General features: G+C 37.6%; 1 protein-coding gene across 3 annotated transcripts; it reads left to right on the forward strand.

The window, feature by feature from the left end:
- Positions 1-23283, forward strand: TERF1 (telomeric repeat binding factor 1). Of its 3 annotated transcripts, none has more exons than XM_052704933.1 (9): positions 1-212; positions 4086-4181; positions 6044-6174; positions 7694-7780; positions 9477-9626; positions 12444-12565; positions 13819-13859; positions 14807-14871; positions 21366-23283. In XM_052704933.1, exons 1-9 carry the CDS (start codon positions 41-43, stop codon positions 21516-21518), a joined length of 1017 nt encoding a protein of 338 aa, XP_052560893.1. In that variant the 5' UTR covers positions 1-40; the 3' UTR covers positions 21519-23283. The 3 variants fall into 3 exon arrangements, with proteins under 3 accessions (XP_052560893.1, XP_052560894.1, XP_052560895.1); XM_052704934.1 differs by lacking the exon at positions 21366-23283 and adding an exon at positions 16120-17390 and having other exon boundaries at positions 2-212; XM_052704935.1 differs by lacking the exon at positions 21366-23283 and adding an exon at positions 16034-17390 and having other exon boundaries at positions 3-212.
- The last annotated feature ends 102 nt before the right edge of the window (positions 23284-23385 follow it).

The following is a 23385-nucleotide window of genomic DNA, read 5'->3' on the forward strand; positions in this document are numbered from 1 at the left end:
TTGGTAGGGGGCGGGGGGAGTAGTGGCGCCCAGATTGAAAATGTCGGAGGCGGGGAGGGAGCAGGAAGGTGGTTTGGTTCCGTTCGTGCCTTCAGCGTTGGCGGAGGCTGTGGCTGCGGACTGGGTGCTGGAATTCAGCTGCTGCTGCCTGTGCCGGCATTTCGTGGAGGAGTGCGGGTCCGAGTTCAGGCGGTGGAGGGACGTGGCACAGGGTGAGGAACCGGGCCTGGGTTATGCTGTAATAATCTCCATCAGAAGACAGTCGTGGTTGTGGAGAATTTTTCAGCTGTAGCTAAACGAGATCGAAGAGAGACGCCAACTAGCCTTTTAGTGTGATGGGGGGGTGTCTTCTAGATGCTCGTGTGAATGTAAGGGAAAGTCATCCTGCCCTTGCACTCAGCGTAGGTGAGGCCTCACCTCGAGTATGGTGTTCAGTTTTGGGCACCCCAGTACTGAAAGGACACTGAGGTGCTGGAGCAGGCCCAAAGAAGGGCAACAAGGCTTGTGAAGGGCTTGGAGAATATGGCCTATGAGGAGAGACTGAAGGAACTGGGGCTGTTCAGTGTGGGGAAAAGGAGGCTGAGGGGAGACCTTACTGCTCTCTTCCAATATCTGAAATGTGCTTACAGTGAGAGGGGGTTGGTCTCTTCTCACTGGTGACAGGACAAGGGGAAATGGCCTCAAGTTGTGCCAGGGTAAGTTTAGGTTGGATATCGGGAAATGCTTCTTTACAGAAAGGGTTGTTTAGCACTGGAATAGGCTCCCCTGGGAGGTGGTTGAGTAAATAGTCAAGTAAATATGTTTTTATCTCAGATAAACAAAGGGAAATGGCCTCAAGTTGCACCAGGGGAGGTTTAAGTTGGATATCAAGAAATCTTTTTTACAGAAAACTAAGCACTGGAATGAGCTCCCCAGGGAGGTGCTTGAGTCACCATCCCTGGATGTGTTCAAAAACCGTTTGGATGTGGTGTTCAGGGACATGATTTAGTGGAGGGTTATTAGAGTTATCATAAAATCACAAGGTTGAAAATGACCTATAAGATCATCTAGTCCAACTGTCTCCTCAACACCATTGCTACTGCAAGCACTGAGCCATATCACACAGCATCTTGTCCAGACGCCTCTTGAACACTACAGTTAGGGTAATATGGTTAGGTTGCAGCTGGACTTGATGATCTTTAAGGTCTTTTCCAACCTGAGCAATTTTGTGATTCTATGTGAATTTGAATGTTGCTGTCATCCTCACTGTAGAGAGCTTGAATATGTAATACGAATGCTTAGACGCCATCTTCAGTCACAGAAGCTGAGACCACAGATACTGATGGTTCAGGGTTGCTTACAAAATTGAAGTAGGTTTAGTGGAACGACAAATTTGTTGTTTGCTTCTTTAATAAATAAATAAATAAATGCAGTTTACAGTAACTTACATATCTGTAGTCCTTGAGCTTATTTTCTGATAGAATGCTAGGAGCATCTCAAGGAATTACAGCCCAGCAAATAGACATGGAATAAAGCCTGATGGATTTGAGTGGAAAAGCATGGACATAAAATGAGGAATATTTTAAGAGTGACAGTAGTTATTGTCTAGATACCAGATTTGATGAGTTTCCAGTGATTTTTTTATTTTATTTATTTATTTTTTAATCTGTTGGCAATCATTTTCCTGAAGATACAGTGTTAGAGCTTATGGAGATTTTTTTGTGGTTCATTTTTTTTGACCAAAGTAAGTGTGGTAGTGTAAATTAAAACTTTGTAAAGCATTGAATACCACAGCAATACCACAGCATGCAGTATAAATACTGTGGGGACTATTAAGGGGAATTGCTAAAGTTAAGAAATTTAAAGATAACTAAAAATAGCAGATAAGGGGCGTGCTAGATTAAATTATTTATTGTGGTTGACCTTGGGACTGTGGCTAATTATTATGAAGCCTCCTCAAGAGAGGAGGGAAGTAGAGATGCTTGCCAACACAGATGCAAGTTAGACTATCCCAAGAAGAATGGGAAGACTTTAGAAGACTGTATTGGTAGAAACAATTCATTTATTTGTGCAGAGGGCAAAGTGAGGTAGAACTAGGAACTAATAGCAAACTTGGAATGTGAGAGTTCATCTACAGAAAGAGCAGCGTGCTGTGAGATTACTAAGTCAAGAGTATATTAATCTATGAAAAAAGCTAACTGCACCTATAAGATTGCATTAGAAAAGGCTTTTCTTGTGGGAATGCAAAACATCTGCATAGATCAAAATAAGATTTTACAGAAGTGGTGATTGGCTTTTAGTCAACTGAAAAAGAAGCAAGTGCAAAAGTTTAGTACAAATAAAACAAAAAGAGGAGATATTTTATTAGGAGATAATGTTTATTCATAGCTCAGTATGCTGCCAGGTGGAAATTGGTGGGAAACTTGCTATTTAGCCTGGAGTTCAAAGGCAGCTTGGCAGGGGTATGTGCCTTGCCTACCTTATCCTGCCTCGGCAGGTCTGTTAGCAGAACTGTCTTGTTCAAGTGTCTGCATGGCAAGGAGCAGGACTTCCAGAATCTCTCATGGAAACCAAGAAATATATTTAAGTGGCTGTATAGAGGGAAACAACTTCTGCTTGAGGATACTTTGAACAAATGAATTAATAGTAAACTGTTCTAGAATGCTTATCTAAGCCTGTTCATCTGCATTACCTGTGAACGACTGGTGCTGTCGACCTGTTATCTGTGCTGCATAAGCAAGGTTTCTTTTCCTTTAGCTGTGAAGGAATTTAGAGCTGTGTAATGAAGACTTTGTGAAACAAACTAAAGCAGAGAATTTTTTATGTAAAATCTCATCCTTGAACTAAAGTGCCAGAGTAGGTGCAACCTAGAGATATGTGGAGGAACAGAGAAAGCTTAAATGATCTCAAGCTACTTGCCATGTGCATCGTTTAGCTGCAGCTTTCTTTCTACTCAAGAAATTTCCGAACTCTGGCTCCATCTTCAGGATACAAGGGTAGCACCCACCTCCAATAGCGAGCTCATTATCCAGGCTCATTCTGACACTGAACTCCCTTGTTTGCTAGGGGAGATGCCTAAATTTGAGGCTATAACTAGTGGCACTCTCTCACTATTCTAAGCAATATGCTTTATCTTATTTTGTAACTTATCTAAAGCTCCTGTATAACTGTTTTCAGAAACAGAACTGCAGATGTGTTCTTTGAAACCCAAATGACAATCTAATATCAAGAGTTATATTGGGTATTCATTCAGGCTTTTTAATTAGTTTGTAAATGCATGCTTTTCCATTGTTCCCTAGGAGATGATCATACAGTAATAAGCAAGTAGGCTGAGCACTTCCAAGTAAAAACAATGGTGTTGTGTCAGTGAAAACCCTGTGTGGGTGGGTTCCCATGCTGCACAATCCTGGTTCTTGCTAGGCTGACACTGGGAAATGTACACAAGCATGACCTGGACTAGGGTGCTTAGTCTTCAGCCGTCTTGGTCAAGTTGACCTGTTCTTCCAGGCTGGATTGGCTCTGGGTAGCCTGGTCTGGTGGTTGGTGACCCTGCACATAGCAGGGGGGGTTGAAACCAAATGATCTTTGAGGTCCTTTTCAACCCAGGCCATTCAGCAATTCTATGATATGATTCTCCTAACCTTGTAAACCCACAGTATAAATCCTTACATTTCTGACTAGGCTGCTCTTGTAGCTTTTACTGCTTTTGATCTGTCAGTTGTCACAGCAACACTGTATGTTACCAGTTGATGTACTCATGTGCTTCTGTTGCAGGGAAATCTTTTCTTGAAGCAGTTACCTGTCTCCATAGTATGCTACTGGGTAAAATAGTATCTTATTTAAGATGATGTGGTGGTGTTCTGAGTTAATGAACATGAGCCTGTGATCGTTTTGCAACTTCTGAGTTATTGTTACAAACTGCTTCAGAGGAGTAAATTTGAATTTAAATATGATTTAAGTTCTTATATTACAGAAGAATAAGTGATAATCCCCTGAATTTAATTTGTTAGGGATCTGAGGAAGGGTTTTTAGTCTGATATTATTGTGTAGTACAATTGTAGCCACACTGTGGCAGTGCTGAAGCAAGACTGACTTTTCTTTTCCAGCTGTTTCTAATGGCTTCTCCAAAATAACAACACATCAGAAAAAAATGGTGTACCTCTGTCAGCTTTTGATAAGAATTGCAGATGGAAAAAGACTTGGTAAGTACAGTAGTTTATTGGTTCTGTTCTTTTCTCCCCCCATTAGCTGTGGAAGTAGATTTGTGGTGTGTGTATATATATATGTAGAGAGAGGTGTATTAGGCTTTTGCACAGCTTCTGCTATATGCATAAAATGACTGAATTCTCCACTGTTGGGTTGTTTGTTTCACATATATTTGCGCTATATGCTGGACAGGTATTATTACTCTGTGCTGTGTGGTGTTGGAACGGTTACACATTGTTCAAGTTGTAGGTCATCTTTTCTCAATAGTATCAATGACAGAAATATAGTTTGGGGGGGGGGGGGGGGGGGGAAATGCCTAACCCTTAGTGAGCAATATCTGCAAATGCAGCAAAGTGCTCTCCACAATTCACATATTTAAATCTAGAGATTAAGGCAGACTGTGCATGTGTGAACTTAGATGAGAAGAGTGATTTTCTTTTAACAGAGGGCTGCAAGACTTCCAGCCGGCAGCAAATCTTTAGCATTGTTGTTCACTGTCTTCTGTTTGGCTGAGGTCACAACTGGTTTGGCCAAGCTGATTCTTTGTCCACGTTCAAGTTTTTGGGGTACTTAAGTTCTCTGCTGCCAGCTTTTTTAGGAACTTTAAAAGCAGCCTTGCAGCCATGAGCAAGGAAGAACAAAGATGTATTTTAGCTTAGCAGTACCACAGAGGCTTGTTTTCCTACAATTAAAACTTGTATTATCAGGTAATAACATTTTTCTTTATTCAGTTCAACTTCAAATTTAGCATATGATGAGTTATTTTATATGTAATGATAGAAATTTCTCTGATAATACTTTAACATTGTTATTGTATGTGTCATTACGGAATATGACTTCAATGTGTTTTTATCTATCACAGTGTAGGGGACCTGTGTGGAGAGGAAGACTACATGAGCTTTGTAATTAGTATACCAGATGTAGTCGCATGATGTATCTGGATAGCTGATGTATTTTATGGTAGCTTTCCTAATTCTTTCTTTGATTAAAATAAGGCCCAGTACAGACTGGAAAAGGGTAGTTTGTTTCAGATGCCAACTCTTGAAGAGTTAAATGCTTTGGTATTACCTTAACACAACACTTCACACTGAGTTTATTTTAACTGAAGCAATAATTAGGAAAACACTGAAGTGTGACTTCTTTCTTTTGTGTGTATGTATATATGCACATCATACTACTTAAATTTTAACAATTCACGTTGTAGCTGTTTTCAAATACTTCTGCTTTTTCAGTCTTGCTTATGTAGCTGTTACCAAGTGCTTTTGCTTTTTTTTAGTCATGCTTAAGTTATTTGCCTTCTATCTGAAAAATACTTACTATAAGGAATAAGAAGACACTGAGAGAAATTATCTCATGGTGCCTTTTAAAGTAGAAGTATACATGAGGCTGTAGTTGAGTGAATACTTTAGGCTAAGCTGGCATTGCCACAGACAAAAGCTGACTTGTGCACTCGCTAGCATCTGGTGCATCTGTTACATTGGTGCACTCACTCATGCCCAGTGATCAGACTGTGAAACTGTAGAGTGCAGAGGGAGTGGTTATCCTGCTAGGCTGGATTTCTGTCAGAACTGGTCACTTTGATGCTGTGTGCTGGGCGTTTGCACAAACCTTATTATTGGCACAGTGGCATGAGAGGATGCTTCTACTCTTCCAGTGACAGCCTTCTGTTACGCTGTCTGAATTTCCCTTGGTTTGACCTGTTGAAGAAAGGAAAGAGAATTCTTTCTGATCTTGAAAAACACCTGGAGAGAGAAACTAAAAATTACTTGAGGAAAAAATGAATTTTTTCTTTGTATATATGACTTCATTGTGAATAAATAGTGAATATACTTTATTTTCTATTTCTTTTCCCTCTAAGAATGCCAATTTGAAAACGATACAAGAATTTCACCTTTGGAGTCTGCTCTGTCATTTTGGACTTTACTTGAAAGAGAAGAAAGTAAACTAAATGCACTTCATGAAGAAATTCGTCGCTTGATTCAAATTCAGGTCTGTGTGACTTATTCAGAACTCTTCAGCATGTAACTATTCATGCTACTAAAACAGAGCTTGAGCTATGAACAGGCTGAAGTTAATTTTAAGTTTCTTCTCTTTTTAACTTTAGAGCTGTACAAAGGATCTTTTTTTGGTTCTGGTTTGTTCCACTTTGAAATACTGAAAAGCCTGTCAATTTGAAAAAATCAGATATCAGCTGAGTACTTTAAAACATTGCATCTTTATCTTTACAATGTACTTTGAGTAGCTTTAATTTTACATGAGGCTTCTTGTCTAAAAAAAAAAAAAAAAAATTCTCTATATTAGAGAGCTTTGGATTTCAGAGAGAAATATGTAGAAACTGACCTGTTCCTAGTAGGTATTTCCTTTTTGTTGGGTTTTTTTTTGTTTTTTTTTTGAGAAGTGTATATTAAGAGTTTTACAGTTGGAAAGATTATAGTGGTGGAATGGAAAAAGCAACAGAAAGCAAGAGAGCTCACTCATATCCAAAGATCTAGGCTCACGGGGTGGGAGGGAACTTCACAAAGGAGGGATCTCCAGGAAAATCTCCTTCTCTAGTGGCAGTCAGCCCTTAAATGGGGTCTAGAGTGGAGCTGGGATCCACCACTTCCAGTGACACAGGAGAATTGCCTTCACCAGTGCTCCCACGGCTGGCCCAGTCCTTTCCTCAGGTGATCAATCAGTGGCTCAGGCCATGGCTCAACAGTTCCCATACAGATTGAAATCTTTTTGTAAACAAATTCTTAACCTGCTCTGAATTATTTTTTTTTTTTAGAATTCAGACTTTCTTTGTACTTTGTATTTTGTACTGTACTGTTCCAAAACACTTGAACAGTTGTTTTTGCTGTTCTTCCCTAGCATGCAGTAAAGATGAATGTATGCATGCTGTTGAGCTGGAGTTAGAGAAGATAGGAGAGTTCACAGTCAGACTTCTCAATAAGTGATCTTTTTTTTTTTTATTATTATTTAGAAGTGCCTACAAAATATCTGTGCTTAAACAAGGAATAATCCCAGTTGTTTGGGGATTTGGTGTTTTGTTTTTTTTTTTTCTTGAATAATCATCTAAAATATACATGTGTTGTAATATTACAAGTGGGCATCACTGAATTACTGAATTGAATGCGTCTTCTTTTAAGTTACACTTAATAAAAATGTCAAATGATCACATTACTGAGAAATGCATTTGTTGCACTTTAATTGCACTTGTTTTTAAGGGAAAGTTGTCAGCTATTGCACTGTGAAAGTCCTTCAGAGGGAAGATCTTACTACTACTTAGTAGGTAAAGGAAACTTCGCATCAATTAAGATCCTTTTAATTCTCTGGTTTTAAGCCTTTATTCATGACACATAATATTTCCAGAACTAGCTCTAATTAGGTAATTATTAGTCATCTTGAGATGCTTCAAAATCCAGGGCTGTATATTTACAAAGCTGCAGGAGTGTGACTCTTGTTTTCTATAGAATTTCAAATCAAATGTTTCAGCATACCTTGAAGATATAACTTTTGATTGTAGGTTGTAGCAGTCTATATGGAAAAAGGATATTATAAGGAGGCTGCTGAAGTTCTTGATAGGCTATTCACAGACACAGAATCACATAAGGTAAGAACTTGCTTCATTTACGCTTGTTTTTGTTTGCTTGCGTTAGAGGAAAAGAGAGAAGAACAGTTTCCCAAAGGTAGCAAATACTACCTGCATAGCTTCATCCTTTGTGCAGTCACTTCCACAGATGTGGCAGCTGTCAGTACGAAAGAATATTTGAACATAGGGGCACAATAGGAATAACAGGTGACTTATGGGAGTGAAGCAACTCCTCCTAGATGCAGATATTCTCTACTGTGGGTAGCAACGCTCCAAAGGACATCTTTCCCACTCTGATTCTAGGAAAGTGATAGTGCAGGTTTTTTCCAAGCTAAAGACCATATAGGTATGCTGGTAGAGAAATTAAGAGTCCACTGCTCTAATTGGGCTGCTGACCTTTTCTGAGCCACTGCAGTGTGCTTTATCTGTCTTCTCCATTGATTAATTAGCATTGTAGAGGTTGAAACATCAGAAGGAAAGGTCATTAGCATCTGTAACATAGAGGGAATGTTTTTATGCCTCTATCTGGAACTGCTAACATCTGTGTATGATTACCTCTTGGTTTGATGTTCACTGCTTCATGAAGATGTGAATCTTATGTGCATATCAGTTCAAAATAATAGGTAATGCACACACCTGAATTTGCTGAAAACAGTAAGTGTACTAGAAGTGATGATTTCAGCAACCTATAGACTACTGCAGTAATAGGGATGGCTTCTAGGAGGTTGAAAAACACAGAGGGGGGGAAGAAAAGAAAAAATAGATTGTATATAGGCTTAAGGGATTTAACTGTTATTTTGAGTGAGTGTAGTGCTTATGCAGGTCCTTCTTTACTTGTATTTCATTAGTTAGCTGAAAAAACTTTTGACAACCTCCTGTTTTCCACCCCTTATCTCCCCACCTTGTAATAGCTATATGTCATAAACTGCTGAAACAGGAGGATCTCTGGCATTTTATGGAGACAGAAAGTGATGCTTTTTAGTATGCTATACTGAGGAAAACAGTGTAGAGAGGAAAAGTGGAAGAAGGCCAACACTGCAGACAAAAAGAAGAAAGAGTGATAGCAGTTCTAGATCTTCCTCTGGTATATCAGCATAAATGCTCCTTATAAATAGTAGTATGTGTATAATTTACTCTTCAGAAACCTTTCTTTCAGAAGACAGCTGTTTTGGAAATGTAGGTTGTAGTAATAGTATTCGAGTTCATAAACAAGTGCAGCCTGAATAAATACGTTACTTATTGTCTGTTTTGGTCTCTGTAGGATTCAGGGTGGTTTGTGGATGAGTGTGAGGTGATTAATTACAGGTGTTTTTGTCTTGCATGCTACTATGCTAAATAGCCCTCTTCCTGATTACTGTAGACTCCTTTCTGTAGCAGTTTATGTAAAGAGCAACTAAGAAAAGAAACCCAATAATGAGAGCTCTTCTAGGCAAACATTCTGCTCCATTGACGGTACTGCTTTCAGTCTTATTTGAAAAGGAAATGAAAATGTGCATCTCTGGGAAGTTGTACTTACTGCTCATTGAACATATAATCAGAGTAATCTCTGGGTGTTCAGTCTAGTCCATTGTAGAATCCTTTCAAACTGTATCATGAATTTGTCTAGGTATATTCAGAGAACTACATAATCATCTGGTTTAGCTTTGTCTATCTCCTATTTATCATAGATGCTAAGATAACTGCAAGACACATTTTTAGTTTTTTTTTTTTTTTTTAGCCTTTAAGGATGAAGCTGGCAGCCATAGTCAAAAGCAAGGATCCATATGTTCCCCTTCTCCAGAGCTTCAGTTACAATCTTTTGTTAAGTAAAGTCAAGTCTTACGTTGAACTTTTCCTGAAAGAAAATGGAACTAACTTCTTACTACAGGTAAGTGAAAGCTATTTTGGAAACTCTTTTTTCAAAAGAGGTACATGATGATAAGATGAAATAGATGCATACTTTTAAGGAAGCTGTTTAGACTGTATTCAGTTATTACCTTAGATGAAAGAGAAGCCTTATATTTTTATGAAACATCTTATTAATTAAAAAAAATTAAGGTTGAACGTTTAAGAGAATGTAGGAATAAAACTCTTCTAAAATACTTCAAATTTGTCGTCTGTACTTGTCTTGATTAGCAAAGTAATTTGGAGGGTACAAAGGCTGGGGCTGCCACTGGGACCTGTTCTAATCCTGGACAGATAATACAATTGTTTTGCCTTATTTATGTCCTAATTATAGTAAAACGGAAAGATCAAGACCTCTTAATTTGTGTAAAAGTTTGGAATGTCAGTGGATTTAGAGATGAAAGACTATTGCTGCTTTTTCCTGTAAGATTTTCCTTATTCACAAACGATCTTGCTCAAAAATGATTTAAAGTTGGCGAGAACAGCATTCCTCCAGCAGTTAATCTTCAGGAGGATTGTAAAGAATTTCTCGTATGTTTACTTGCTGTAGAAGAGTATTGAGTTGCTCAATTACAAAAGCACAAACATCTAAAGGTAATAAAAGGTAAACTTTAAAGTAAACAAGCTAGAAATTCCTTTAGGGTTTTCATTTTATTATCAGAAATGGACTAGGCAATCTCTCAAATGTATTCAGAGTAATACAAGCAATACTTTCAAAGTCTTGCTGTGCTTTCAGTTCTCAAGTTTATTTTTTCAAAGCTGTATCTTTGAGCCTAAGAGACAGACTTGGAGATGCTAGGGAAGGGCTCCAGAACTCCACAGTAACACACCTAGACCTTCTTTCTGTGTACACATCCTTCCTAGTGTCTGTGCCATTGTGGTCGTCTTCTCAAGTTATGGATCCAAGTTGAAGGAGGGAAGATTTAGGTTGGATGTTAGGGGGAAGTTCTTCACAAGGAGAGTGGTTAGGCCCTGGAACGGGCTGCCCAGGGAGGTTGTGGATGCCCCGTCCTTGGACGTGTTCAAGGCCAGGTTGGACGGGGTCCTGGGCAACCTGATCTGAATGTGTACGTTTGGTGGCCCTGCTAGGCAGGGGGGTTGGAACTACATGATCCTTGAGGTCCCTTCCAACCCGGGTGATTCTGTGATTCTGTGATTCAAGTCTTTTTACTTTTCCCTGAATTACCTGGGATATGAAGGAGGCTAGAAGAGTGAAGATTACACTTGGCTGAACAACTTAAGTAACTGTTTTCCAGCACTGTACAACAGAAAAATACCCTAACGTTAACTATTTGTGTCTGTCTGCCTTTTGGTGCTTCATGAGGAAATTCAAAAAGGTCTGTTACCAGACTGTCTTGTGGGCTGCTATTTCCAGCTTACTGTCAAGCTTGGAATCTGCAAATTTGCAGCTACTACTGTTAATTAATTTTTTTTTAACCTGTAAGTTTCTTGAAATTAAACTGTCCTAAGAAGAGTGTGCAAATACTGCAATGCTGAAAAAAGACCAGCCAGCTAAGGTCACTCTGGAAATAGTTTTAGATTTTACTGTGTAATAACTTCTAGTATTCTTTCAAAATAATTAGTCTTAGGGACAAATCTGAAAGCTACTGTTACTTTTTAAAGTATGTTTATTTAACTTCATGTGGTCTTCTCTGCTAATTTATTTGTCTACAAACTCATCCTCACTTCTTGACTGTGGTTGAGGATTGTGAAATATACAGAAGACAGACCTTTTGAAAATTAACAAAAAAACATTCTTGGGAATATGGAGAGGTTCTACAGGTTACTGTGAAGGAAAAGTTAAGATTTCCAGAGAATTGAAAGTTGGTCTGACAAGAAATTACAGGAGGCAAAAGCATACTTTGAAAGAGTGAATAATTGAAAGCAACAGGCTAAGGAGAAGGTTTACATCAGGCTTGCAGTGAATTTGTCGACTGACTTGTTTTGACTAATAACATTTGTGAAGCAGATGCTTTGGATTGGATAGATGGTGTTAGATAGAATGCAGTTTGCTGTGCTTAGTACTGATGGTGCACAACTAGGATTTTTAGGTCTTTTGATTGCAAGTATGCCTCTAAGATAGTAGAGAAGAAAGTCAGCACCAAAGTGACCTGAATGACATCATGTGCACTAAGCTTGTTGGTTTTGTTTAGGTGTTATTTATTATAGCAAGTAGATGAGAGGAACCTGGTGATGAGAGGAGTAAGGAAAAATCTTACAATTCCTTGAAGTCTGTAGCGTTCCTTTCTCCACTTGGGAAATGAGGAGAAATCATCTTAGTTTGTGGCTAAAAGGCTTTAGGCAGTATGTTAAATGTCTTTTTTGTGAATGTGGGAAAACTATTTTGCAAGCTAAAAGTCTGAGATGCATCTTTCGAAAGTTTGTAGGTGTTTTTGATCTTGACACACTCTGAAGTGAGTAGAATTATATGAACTTGTGAGGGCTGTCAGTTTCTGGTTTGTGCTCTAAAAAGGTAAATTTTAGAGTATCTTGCTAAGATTGAGGCTGCAAATACAATGTTTCACGCTATCTGTATGTTCTGTTACTGTGCAAACATCCGTTGTATTTCTCTGTTTATGTCCAGATGTTACTTGTACTTATTACTAAACCTTGATTTACTGGCTGGTGAATGTTTTATGGATCTCAACTTGCCTCATTACAATTGTTTTTAAACTAATTATTGGTAATGCCTCTTGAAGGGTCTGCAAAATATGCACTGTTAGAACTAATGCAGGCTACACTGCCATTATTTAAGTTCTGGCTGATTATAATTGTGAAACATGAATTCTGTTTCTCACAGGCAGCTACAAAGCAAGTGGAATCTAAAGGAGGGGAACTAAGCGTGTTGCAAAACAAAACCTTGAATGTCAAAGAAGAGAGAGAAAATAAAGAGAGAGAAAATCATTTGGAAGCAAAACAAAGGTTTGTATTTAGCAATATATTACTGAGGGATATGCTTGGATAGTAATTTGAAATTTGTTGAACTACAAGTAGGTAGAAGGAAGGACATTTAAATTCCGAATCGCTTTCCAACAGAAAATGAACTACAAATGCATTCTCTATTTTTAAGTATTGGCTTTTCTGTGGTTGTTACTCTTGGCATTTACATCAAATACTTTGATATTAAGTACTTATTCAAAATACACATTTCTCAATTTAAACAGCTGTCAGTCTTGTGTAACAACAAAAACATTGAAATACTTCAAATATTTTCTTTTCGAAGGAGCTCAATCAAGACTAGTTCTTAATTTCAGGCTATAGGTTGTGTGGGAAAGAAGGCAGGGAAAAAGAATTTCTCTTTTTCAACTAAATGTAGGATTCACATGTTTAACAATTCTAGTATTAAGGTAAATATGTAGCTTTGTTGATAAAGCATGACTAGCAATATGAAGTTCCAAAACAATTAGATTCTTTTCTAAGAAATACTGGGGGAAATTGTGGGACCTCAAAGCCTGGTTTTCTTTTTCTTTTTCCCCCTTTCCCTCTGACTTGAATTTGAACAAGGTAATATTTTAGGTTTATTACCATTTGTTCTTCCATGGAGAATAAACTGTGGGCTTTAGTCATAGTAGAGTTTCTGCAGATTTATACCTAGAATTCTTAGCATCATTTTGTTGAGAAAATGACTGGCGCAGATGGAGTGTACAGCCAGACACATAAGGTATTTTTGGAAGGAGAGGTCCTGACACAATTATATCTGAAAGAGATATGGGAATATTTGTCAAAAACTGACAGTAACAATTCTTATTTTGTAGAAAGCTTAAGATATTTAAAAAAAAAAAAAAGTAGATGCTTAAAATTTAAGAAGTTACTTCATGGAGTAAGTTCCATGTTTTTCAAGTTCTTCAGTATTAGCTAGTGGTAGTTCTGGGTATAAAGGGGTTTATGCAATTAGTGTTGGTCTACTGCTGTTTTTGTAGAGGAGTCTTTGGTTTTTATTTCATTTAAATCTTGTTGATTCACTTGAATGACAAGTTGCTGTTTAGGAAATTATTTAAGACTTACAGAAGAGCTGTGGAGTACTACAGACTGGCTAACTGGAGACATAACATCCCTAATAGGGTTTAAAAAAAAAAAAAAAAGACTTTTAGGAATTGGCTTTAGACTTAGATATTTAATGGTTCTTCTTGTATTTTTTTTCTTGCATTTTTATTGTTGTTCTGTGTTCTTTGCAGGCCTTCTTCAATAGAGAGATGCAGAACAAGCAATGTTCAGAGTGAGTGTTAGTTTGTTTTTTTTTTTTTTTTTTTTTTTACACTTTGAAAACAAAGTCACATCAGACACTTTTCCAGACCATTTGTTGGCTCAGTGACTGCTGTCCAATGTGACTGGTTTCACGTAAGAATGATTATGGTGAAAACTCTTAATTACTGTATGCAGTTTCTACACAAATTCATGCTTGGTGGTTGCCTCATTTAGAAAACTGAAATGATTTAAAGTTCCCTGGTAACTCATTTTGCAGAATCATTCACGTCCTTTTTTTTTTCTGGTATGCTTTGTTTCTTGTTAGCTTGTTCTACTAGGATTCTGGTATTCCGAAGGGAACATAGCTGCCAGACTAGTTACAAGACTTATCTCTTTGGCTTCTGACCTAGATAAGTGAAGGAAGGAGCTAAAGAGGCTGGTTGACTGACTGGAGGAGCAAATGATAGTGTAAAATGCAGTTAGGATGCTTCTGAATAGTCCTGGTTCCAGTTTTAAAAAACTTTAAATCATGAATTATGTAACATAAATTCTGAAAATCATTAGCACCTTGTTACCAAAGATGGAATGGGTGCATAAAGTAGTGATCAGAAATATAGAAACTAATTACAATTCTCTCTACCTGAACTGAGAGAGTTACGGTAAAAATATTTTTACAGGTGTGAAATAAGTTCCTTTGCTATGTACAGTATTTACCTAATTGCTTAAAATTACTCTTGTGAGGTCTGTTGCATATGAAGTGCAGTCACTTTCCTTGACAAACTATATAGTCCTTGGACTAAGATGTGATTTGTGTGCATGAGTGTATTTAAAAATATGTTCATACAGTAACACTGAAATTTTCTCACTCTTCCTAAGCATATTGAAACAGTACACTGTGTCTCAGAGTTGTTAAAATGGAGAACTACTACTTCACTGTTGACTGCTTATTGGTCTGGATATATATTCGTTGTTTTCTAGGGCTGAAGGTCTTGAAAAATGTAGAAGAACGTGGGAATGATTTGCCTTGTGGCCGAAGAAGACAGGTTTGTAATGCTTTCTAATCTAAATGGTGTTGGAATGAATTTGTAGTGCAGTAGAATCTTTTTTCAGCTGTAATAGACTGAACTTTGTCAATGCCTGCAATTAAGCTTCTTCATGTTATTCAAGCTGCACTGTAGTCTAAGTTTACATTCCTATCTTTAAAAAAAAAAAAGCATTTCTGTTGCAGTCTCTATTATTATTATTGCTCATGAGACTTAAATTTGTTGATGTGTTACTAAAGCTAAGCCTGACTCTTCTTAAACATGTGTTTTTGTAAAGTAGTAAATGTACAAGTTTTATAAACAATGATGAAAGTATTTGAGTTAAAGAATCCATAATGTCACTTGCTCATAAGGCTTTGAACATCAAAGGATGTCTTCCAATATGGAAGCTTAATGGAGATTTTGTAATTTTGTAATTCATAGAATCACAGAATCATGGAAACGCTCAGGTTAGAAAAGACTTCAAAGATCATCAAGTCCAACCACAGCCTAACCATACTACTGTAACTCTAACAACCCTCCACTAAATCATGTCCCTGAGCACCACATCCAAACATTTTCTAAGCACATCCAACCATCTCCCTGGGGAGCCCATTCTGTGCTTAACTTTCTGTAAAGACACTTTTTTCTGATACCCAACCTAAACCTCCCCTGGTGCAGCTTCAGGCCGTTTCCCTTTGTTCATCTGAGGTAAAAACATACTTACTTGAGAAACTATTTTAATTATTGTAAATGAAGTGAGAGGCTTTTCATAATTTACGTTTCAAATAGTCCTTGAAATTCCCTTCATGGATAAGCCTACTTCTTTGCATTACTTGGAAACAGTTGTTAAATCCAGTAATACTGTAATTCCACAGATGAATAGTACAAGTAGAAGTGAATTTGAAGTTGATTTTTCTTTTAGCAATGAACTACAAACTGATCTTGTGTATAGCCATTTTTTCTTAGGGTAAAGTGATAAAGCATTTGAGTTAAATTAATACTAAACTGATTCCTCTGAAAAGTATCTCTTTAGAAATAATATGGAGTCTTTGTACTGATGATTTGCAGTGTTATCATATGTCCAATTTTAGTGCAAGTTATTTCCTTCTTCTGTTCATTTTGACACATCATTTTTCATACAGGAATGGGGAATATGCTTATACTTTTTTTTTTTTTTCAGACTCCTTTGTGAGGAGAGTTGTGCTTACTCCTTGCTTTCTTAAGGATTTTTAGTGGCTTAATCTTCAATTGTATGCTTTTCTCAAGATGGTTGAGGTCCTAATGGGAACTGTTGAAGAATGATACTGCCATATGTTCTTGGAGGTTGTTGGAGGCCCCTGCTACATGAAAACACAATTTTTCATTTTCTCACGAATCTTAGGAATACTTAAGTCACTGTAAGATTCCTTAGCAGTTTGAACTACAGCTAATGCCCTTAAAAAAAAAAAAAAAACTATTTTCACATAATTTGCCTGTTTTACTCAAAAGCATGACTTTTTTCCTACATAATACTTAAATATTGTCAGCTAGTTGCTGACAAGCATGCATTCATCAATCTTGTTACCAATATCAAGTTTGAAACTAATTGGACAACAGACACAGAATTAATGGCAGCACTATAGTCACCTACAGACCTAGGGCTTGTGGACAAATCTCACTAGGAAAAAAACCACACTATTCTTTACTATTATAAATGCAGCATTATTAGAAGCATGAATTTATAGAAACTTACAGAAAAGGACAACTTGTTCTAGATTTTATTTTTTCAAAATTGTTTCTCCCAACGACTTTAAAATATATATATATATAGGCATTTGCTTTCTGCCTGATACTTATGTCTGTTAACATCAGCAAGGGCTCTTAGATTGTACAGAAAGTAATGATAATGACTTTATTAATGATAACTGCACTTCTGCTTAGTTGTTTGCATTATATAAGGTTGTCCACATGCTTGAAAGAATGCTATGGATTGTGAGTATCAGAGCTGTTGAGTTCTAAAACTTCCTTTTCCACCCAGTTCCTCTTTCAATGTTGGCACTGTTTGCTCTTGTTTTGTAAATAGCATTTCATTGCAGTGATTCAGTGCCTGTTTTCAGCCTTTCATTGCTGTTTTCAGTTAGCTGCAAACAACAGTCTGCTGGAAGGAAATGTTTTTTTTTTTTTCCTAAAATAAACTCCTATGGTCTGCAAGTGTCAAAGAATTTAGGGAGCCCTTTGTTCTCAACTTATCTTGTATATGCATGGCCAGTCCTTTATGTTGTCTAAAATGAGTCTGAAAAAAAAACTTTGTCTGAAAAATCTGGGTTTTCATAATTTAGTCTAAATTACATAGAGAAAAATCAACATATCTAAACTTCAGTGGAAAAATTCCAGAACAAAGTAGAGTCCCAGGATGCACAAAAGGAAACAAATTACTAGCATAAAACTGACTGAAGAAATGTCAAGATCTGGTATACTGAGTACGTGTGCATGATCTATCCAGCTAGAAGTGATCTGCAACTTAGAGGAGGATCCTGTACATATTCTAGTACTCTTCCCCTAAATTAATATAGGTTGTTTTGAACTATTCCACATCTATTCTTGTTTTTATTTTCTGTTAATGTCTTTCTTTTTTTTTTTTTCCTTCAGTTTTTCCTAGCACTAAAAACCCTTTTGGTATTTTTAGATAACACTGTAAGCATAATAGTAAAGAATCACTTTTCCCATCCTACAAGGAGTATGTAAGCATAGTCCTGTGAAAAGTTGCAGTTTCTCCAGGTCCTGCTTACTATAGAACTGTTTAAGGATATTTGGAGCATCTGCCTCCTACAGCAGTTCCTGCTTGAGGTTGCTGGAGCCCAGCCTGGTGCACCCGGGGATGTGGGGTTTCTGCACAAGTTGAAGCATATAGGTGCTGTGTTCCTATGCAGTCTTCTGTCCCAGATGCAGGCACTGATGTGGCCAGTCACACAGCTCACCTCAGGCACAGCCATCAGCAATGCTCACATAGGGAAGACCCACATAAAAGCCCTTTCTTCAGCTGGCAGAGGAGTTTACTTGTGAAAGTGCACACACTGGTGACTTCCCCCAACTACTTGTATGGCCCTTCTGTCAGCCTTGTACACCTGCCTGAGTCCTGTTATGTGCTTCATGGATCCTTTGTTTTTCTTGCTGGAACAGACTGATGCACCAAACACAGCACTTGTGCACTTGTCCTACTGGTGTTTCACACTTGAGTTGCATCTCTTCATGAAAAAGGCAAATCATGCTATGTGCTATGTGCTTTTCTGGCTGTCCTTTAAAAAGCTTTACTTAATCTCTCAGGAAGGTAAAAATGATAAAACTCATGGCTTGAGATGAAGACAGTTTAATAAGTAAAGCAAAGCTGCACGCAAGCAAAGCAAAATTGGGAATTCATTAACTACTTATTAGCAGATGTCTGGTTATTTCCAGGAAAGCAGATGTCATCAGGTCTAGCTGTTTTTTAGGAATAAAATGCTACTATCTCCTTTTCTTTCTTTTGCTCAGTTTTTATTGCTGAGTATGGCATCATAAGGTATGGTCATTTGGGGTCACCTGTCCTGGCTGTGTTCCCTCCCATTTTCTTGTGCATTCTCATGCTTTGTTCACTAGAGGGCAGCATGAGAAGCAGGAAAGACCAACATTGATGTGTTATTAATACTGTTTTTGTCACGAATCGTAAGCATAGCACCATATCATCTACTACAAATAAAGCCAACTCTGTCCCACAAAATCAATAGTGTTGCACAACCTACTCTTCACCAAACCTAGTAGATAAGCAGAATACGGTGAACAGGAACAGCAATTCAAATTCTTCAGGAAAGGGGGCTCTAGAAAATACATGCTTGTAAAAGCAACCAACTCTTTGCTAATTAAATTGTGCTGACTGTGGGACTGTTAGTTGCAAATGCTTGGTGACTAATGAGACCTGCAGAAGCCTGAGACATTAACTATTTTTCTTCTATGTATCATTAGCACTGCAATCACTGAGTCACACTCATGCTTTTGATCACTAGTCTGTGTGAACTTCACAGTGCTCTTCTGAGGTGAACTATTGACTGTTTTTGCTTTTTCAGTGCAACTCCAAAATAAGACACTGGTGAAATGCAGAAATAAGAGACCTTCGTGGTTGGTTTTTTAGGACTTATGGTCATGATATGTACAAACACATGCAGATTGGATCATCGTGTATTTTGTAGAAGTCCATTAACTAGAATTAGACTTTTAGTGTGGAAGGTAATGGTACTCACAGAAATGCCAGTGTGAGGTCAGTGAAAACTGACCTTTTGTATTCTTTTGTAACATCTGCAGTTCGTGAGACCATCAGGAGCAGCAGGATTCCTCCAGTGAAAGAAAGACAAATTAAGAGAGATTGATTAAATGGAACATCTACAGAATTCTCTATACATCTCAACTCAATCTCATTAATTTTTTTGAGTTAATGCTCTTTTTTGTAAGTTTGTTTTTTGTTTTTTCAAAATTTATTCCCCAAAATCTGGAAAGCATGTTGGGAAATGCCATTTCAAACAGAAATTAATTCTTACTTTTTAGATGTATTTTTCCTAACCGGTTCTCCCACAGGGGGATTCTGTTATCTTTGTAGAAATGATATACAGTTTGGTTTGCCTGAGGGGACGTACACTGGTATGATTGTGTCCTTGTTTTGGCTGAGATAAGAGTTAAATTTATTCACAGCAGCAGAATGATGCTATGTTTTGGATTCAGAAGAATAGTACTGATAACATACTGATGCTTTGATTGTTGCTAAGCGGTGCTTACTCTAAGTAAGGACTTCTTGGATTCTCACACCTCCCTGTCAGAATGGAGCTGGGAGGAGATAGAACCAGGACAGGTGACCTGAACTGGCCCCAAGGATATTCCTTGTATGACATCATGCTGAATAATAGAACTGGGGAATTGGCTGAGGGGACAGCCACTGCTTGATCTGTCTGGGCATTGGTCCTTGAATACCAAGTAATTGCCTGTGCATCACTTGTTTTCGTGTGTATATGTGTAAAACTATTATTTTTTTCCCTTCCATTTCTGCCTTATTATAAACTGCTTTTGTCGTAATCCAGAAATTCGACTGTTTTCCAGTTCTCCAAGTTACTTTAGGGGCAAGGGGGTAAATGGCTTTATGGTACTTAGCTGCCTGCCAGGTTAAACCACAACAAAAGCAGGTGGAGACATGTGGAGGATCATATTGTGGCAGAATATATTTTTTTCTAAATAATTTCTTTAAAGTTGTGAATTGATATTTTGGAGTGGAAACAATGACTGTATATAATTAGAGTAAAAAATGCACAGGTTAAAAATAGCACATTGTGTATGATCTATGATCTTTTTATTACATGCGTGCTTTTTTCTAATAAGGCTACAATTAAAATAATATATTTTTAAAAAATCAAGGTCTAGACTTTAGTTTTCTTTTATGTCCACTCCTAAAATTGTATTGAGATGTTTGTATTGAGAATTGAGGAATAACTGCTACACTGGAGAACTTCAGCAAAAGGAATTGCTCACAAATATGAAACTGCAAGTAATTTTCTCTCCTTTTATGAGACAAATGGCCTCCCTTACAGATTAAGAAGCTTGTAGATCATGACAGTGAGATATAAGCAGCAGGCTCAATAAATGATCAAAAATCACAGAATTGCAGGGGTTGGAAAGGACCTCTAGTGACCATCAATTCCAACCCCCCTGGCTGAAGCATGTACCGTACAAGAGGTCACACAGGTAGGCATCCAGCTGGGCCTTGAATATCTCCATAGAAGGAAACTCCACCACCTTTTTGGGCAGTAACCAGTGCTCTGTCACCCTTACCATGAAGAAGTTCTTCTGCATGTTAGTATGGAACATCCTGTGTTCAAGCTTTACGCCTTTGCTCCTTGTCCTATTGCTGTGCACCACTGAGAAGAGTGTGGCCGCCTCCACTTGCTTCTCACCAAAAGGGAGGGTTAAGTATTTAGCTGTTAGCTGAGAATAGGACTGATCTCTATCAGCCTATGTGTGATTTTGCTTCTATCAGCATTTTAACTGTTGGGATTTTTTTCCTTAATCACACTAAAATTTCATTGTTGTTGATAAGCAGCATCTTGATTCTCAGTTTCGAGGCTAAGGTATCACAAAATACTTTCTCTTGTGACGTGTGCTAGGATCAAGCTAAAGTTTCTTGCAGCTTAGTTAGCTATACAATAAAATTCTGCAAAGCACTTTACCCACTGTCTTTTTTCCTTTTGTAACTTAGGAAATTTGAAGCACTTTTTTTTTTTTTTAAGTGATGCCTGCTACTGCCTTGTAATGCTTCTGTTGCAACGTTTTGTGTTGTACTTAGTGTCAAGTTATCATGCTTAACAGAAGTCAAAATGAGCCTACTGACAGTTAACGTATCTGTATTGCGTAATGACCAGACAACTATGGAAATACCTGCTTTACTGTTTACTTAAGTTTAGTTCTTACACCAGTATCTTTCTCTGTTCATATATCCTGTATTTTCTCTATTCTTCCCCTAGCCATGGACTTATGAAGAAGATAAGAAACTGAAATCAGGAGTAAGGGAGTTTGGAGTGGGCAATTGGACTAAAATTCTGATCCATGGTGACTTCAACAACCGCACTAGTGTCATGTTGAAGGATCGGTGGAGAACACTGTGCAAGATCAAATAAGGATACTTTGGACACAGCATTGGATTATTCTTGTGCCTTCTCTACATAAGGAGCTAGTCTAGCTGTTCAGAATGATGAATTCATAGTCTCAAGAGTATCCAAAAACATTGTCCTAAAACATGAAAAAGGTGTAAAAAAGTCTGGCCTTCTGTCTGCATGCAAGAGGTAGGTTAATTTATGCAATGTGGAAATGCTTAGGGTGATTACATAGGTAGGAGTCTTAAGTGGCAACATACTGACTTTATAGATGCTCTTAATAAAAGTGCTCTGTGTTTTTGAAGGGTTTTATCAGTGCAAGGTTTTATATGCAGTCAGACAGAACTCTATTATTTTGTTTTCTACTATAGTCTATACTAATCTGTTTTACTTCACTTTGAACTTTTGGTCTGGCTTGTCATCTCTTTCAGCAAGTTATACGAAAAATACGTATCATCATTGCTAATTTAACAAATTACATTTTTAACTTCAGAAAAAAAGGAATGTCCACATACATTTATATTTACAAGTAGTAAAAGGGCTACATGTGTACTGGAGACAAAAATGGGAACTTCTTTTATTTTTGAATCAAGCTTAAGTTCTAGGAAATAACTTTGACATTATTTATGTTGGCACAATAACAGTTCTTATAACAGTTCTTAACATCTCTTGATTGTCTTATGCCACCTACCTTGTCTTGAGAAGTCGCATTATTCTAGACCAGCAGGAAAGGGAAAGCTCCTTTTCTGAGCAGCCCAGACAGGACTCAGCAGCGTTAGCACAGGCCATGAAACATGTTTCATCTGTGCTCTGTTGTCTCTGCACTGTTAGCAAGCACAGACACCCTCTTCTGGTTAGCTACCCACAGTTGATCACTGTAAACATTCTGCTCGTGAGAGGCTCTGAGATGTTTCAGATTGTATGGAAGACAATCCCAGAACCTCAAAAAACACACATGCTTTCCACTATTGTACTGGTGTGAATCTAGATACCAGGTATTGCAGCATTCTTACAGGGCTTCTTGCATTAAGATTAAATAGTGATGTACCATTACAAAGGTATGTCCTATTCTGAATGCATACAGGACCTAAAACAGATCACCTTCCTGATTCCTGCCAACTGCTGCAATGTTTCTTCTTACAGCTGTGGCAAGCAGTTGCTGTAAGGTTCCACAGAGATATGCCATCTCTTAACAGTAAACTTTCTCAGCCTTAATGCATCATTTTTTTTCTGTAAACGTGGTGAATCTCAGAAGCTTGATAAAATACAGTTTACGTATTTCAGCAAAGAATACTAGAGTAGTTGTAAATCAGCAATTCAAAACAAAACTCAAATCACAGCACGTGTGTGTAAAGTGAGAAAGCCTGCAGTATGTAGTTACTTCAATGCCATGACAATAATTCAACATGAATAATAAGTAACAAAACAAGGATTAGAGCTATGTACATAGCAGCCTTGCCTGTGTTCTAATCTTGCACATTTCTATATTAATCATTGCACATCTAGCAGGTTTAACTAGTAGTAAGTGATTTTTCTGACTGTCAGCCAAAACTCTAGTTATGATTGTTCATTCCTGTATGTAAGATTATTGTTGTTGTAGCTTGCTAATTGCTGTAATACAGTCCTACTCAAGGCAGTTTACAATAAATTACTGTTCATTAAGAAAATGAGTCTCCTCAAGACTTTATTTATGGAAGTCTTGTTTAGGTTTGTCTGCCATAAAATTCACACTGTATGCTAGTGATGTGAAGTTCTTAGCAAGGCTACTTCATTAACAACACTGACAAGTCTCACATTTTTATGAGGGTGGCTAAGCAGGGAAGCTGCAATGTAGAGAAAGAAATACTTACGCATTCATACTGTAAACCACTGTCCAGATGATACTGGGAAG

This window comes from Tympanuchus pallidicinctus, unplaced genomic scaffold, assembly GCF_026119805.1.
Source record: "Tympanuchus pallidicinctus isolate F22 unplaced genomic scaffold, pur_lepc_1.0 scaffold5, whole genome shotgun sequence".
NCBI lineage: Eukaryota > Metazoa > Chordata > Aves > Galliformes > Phasianidae > Tympanuchus > Tympanuchus pallidicinctus.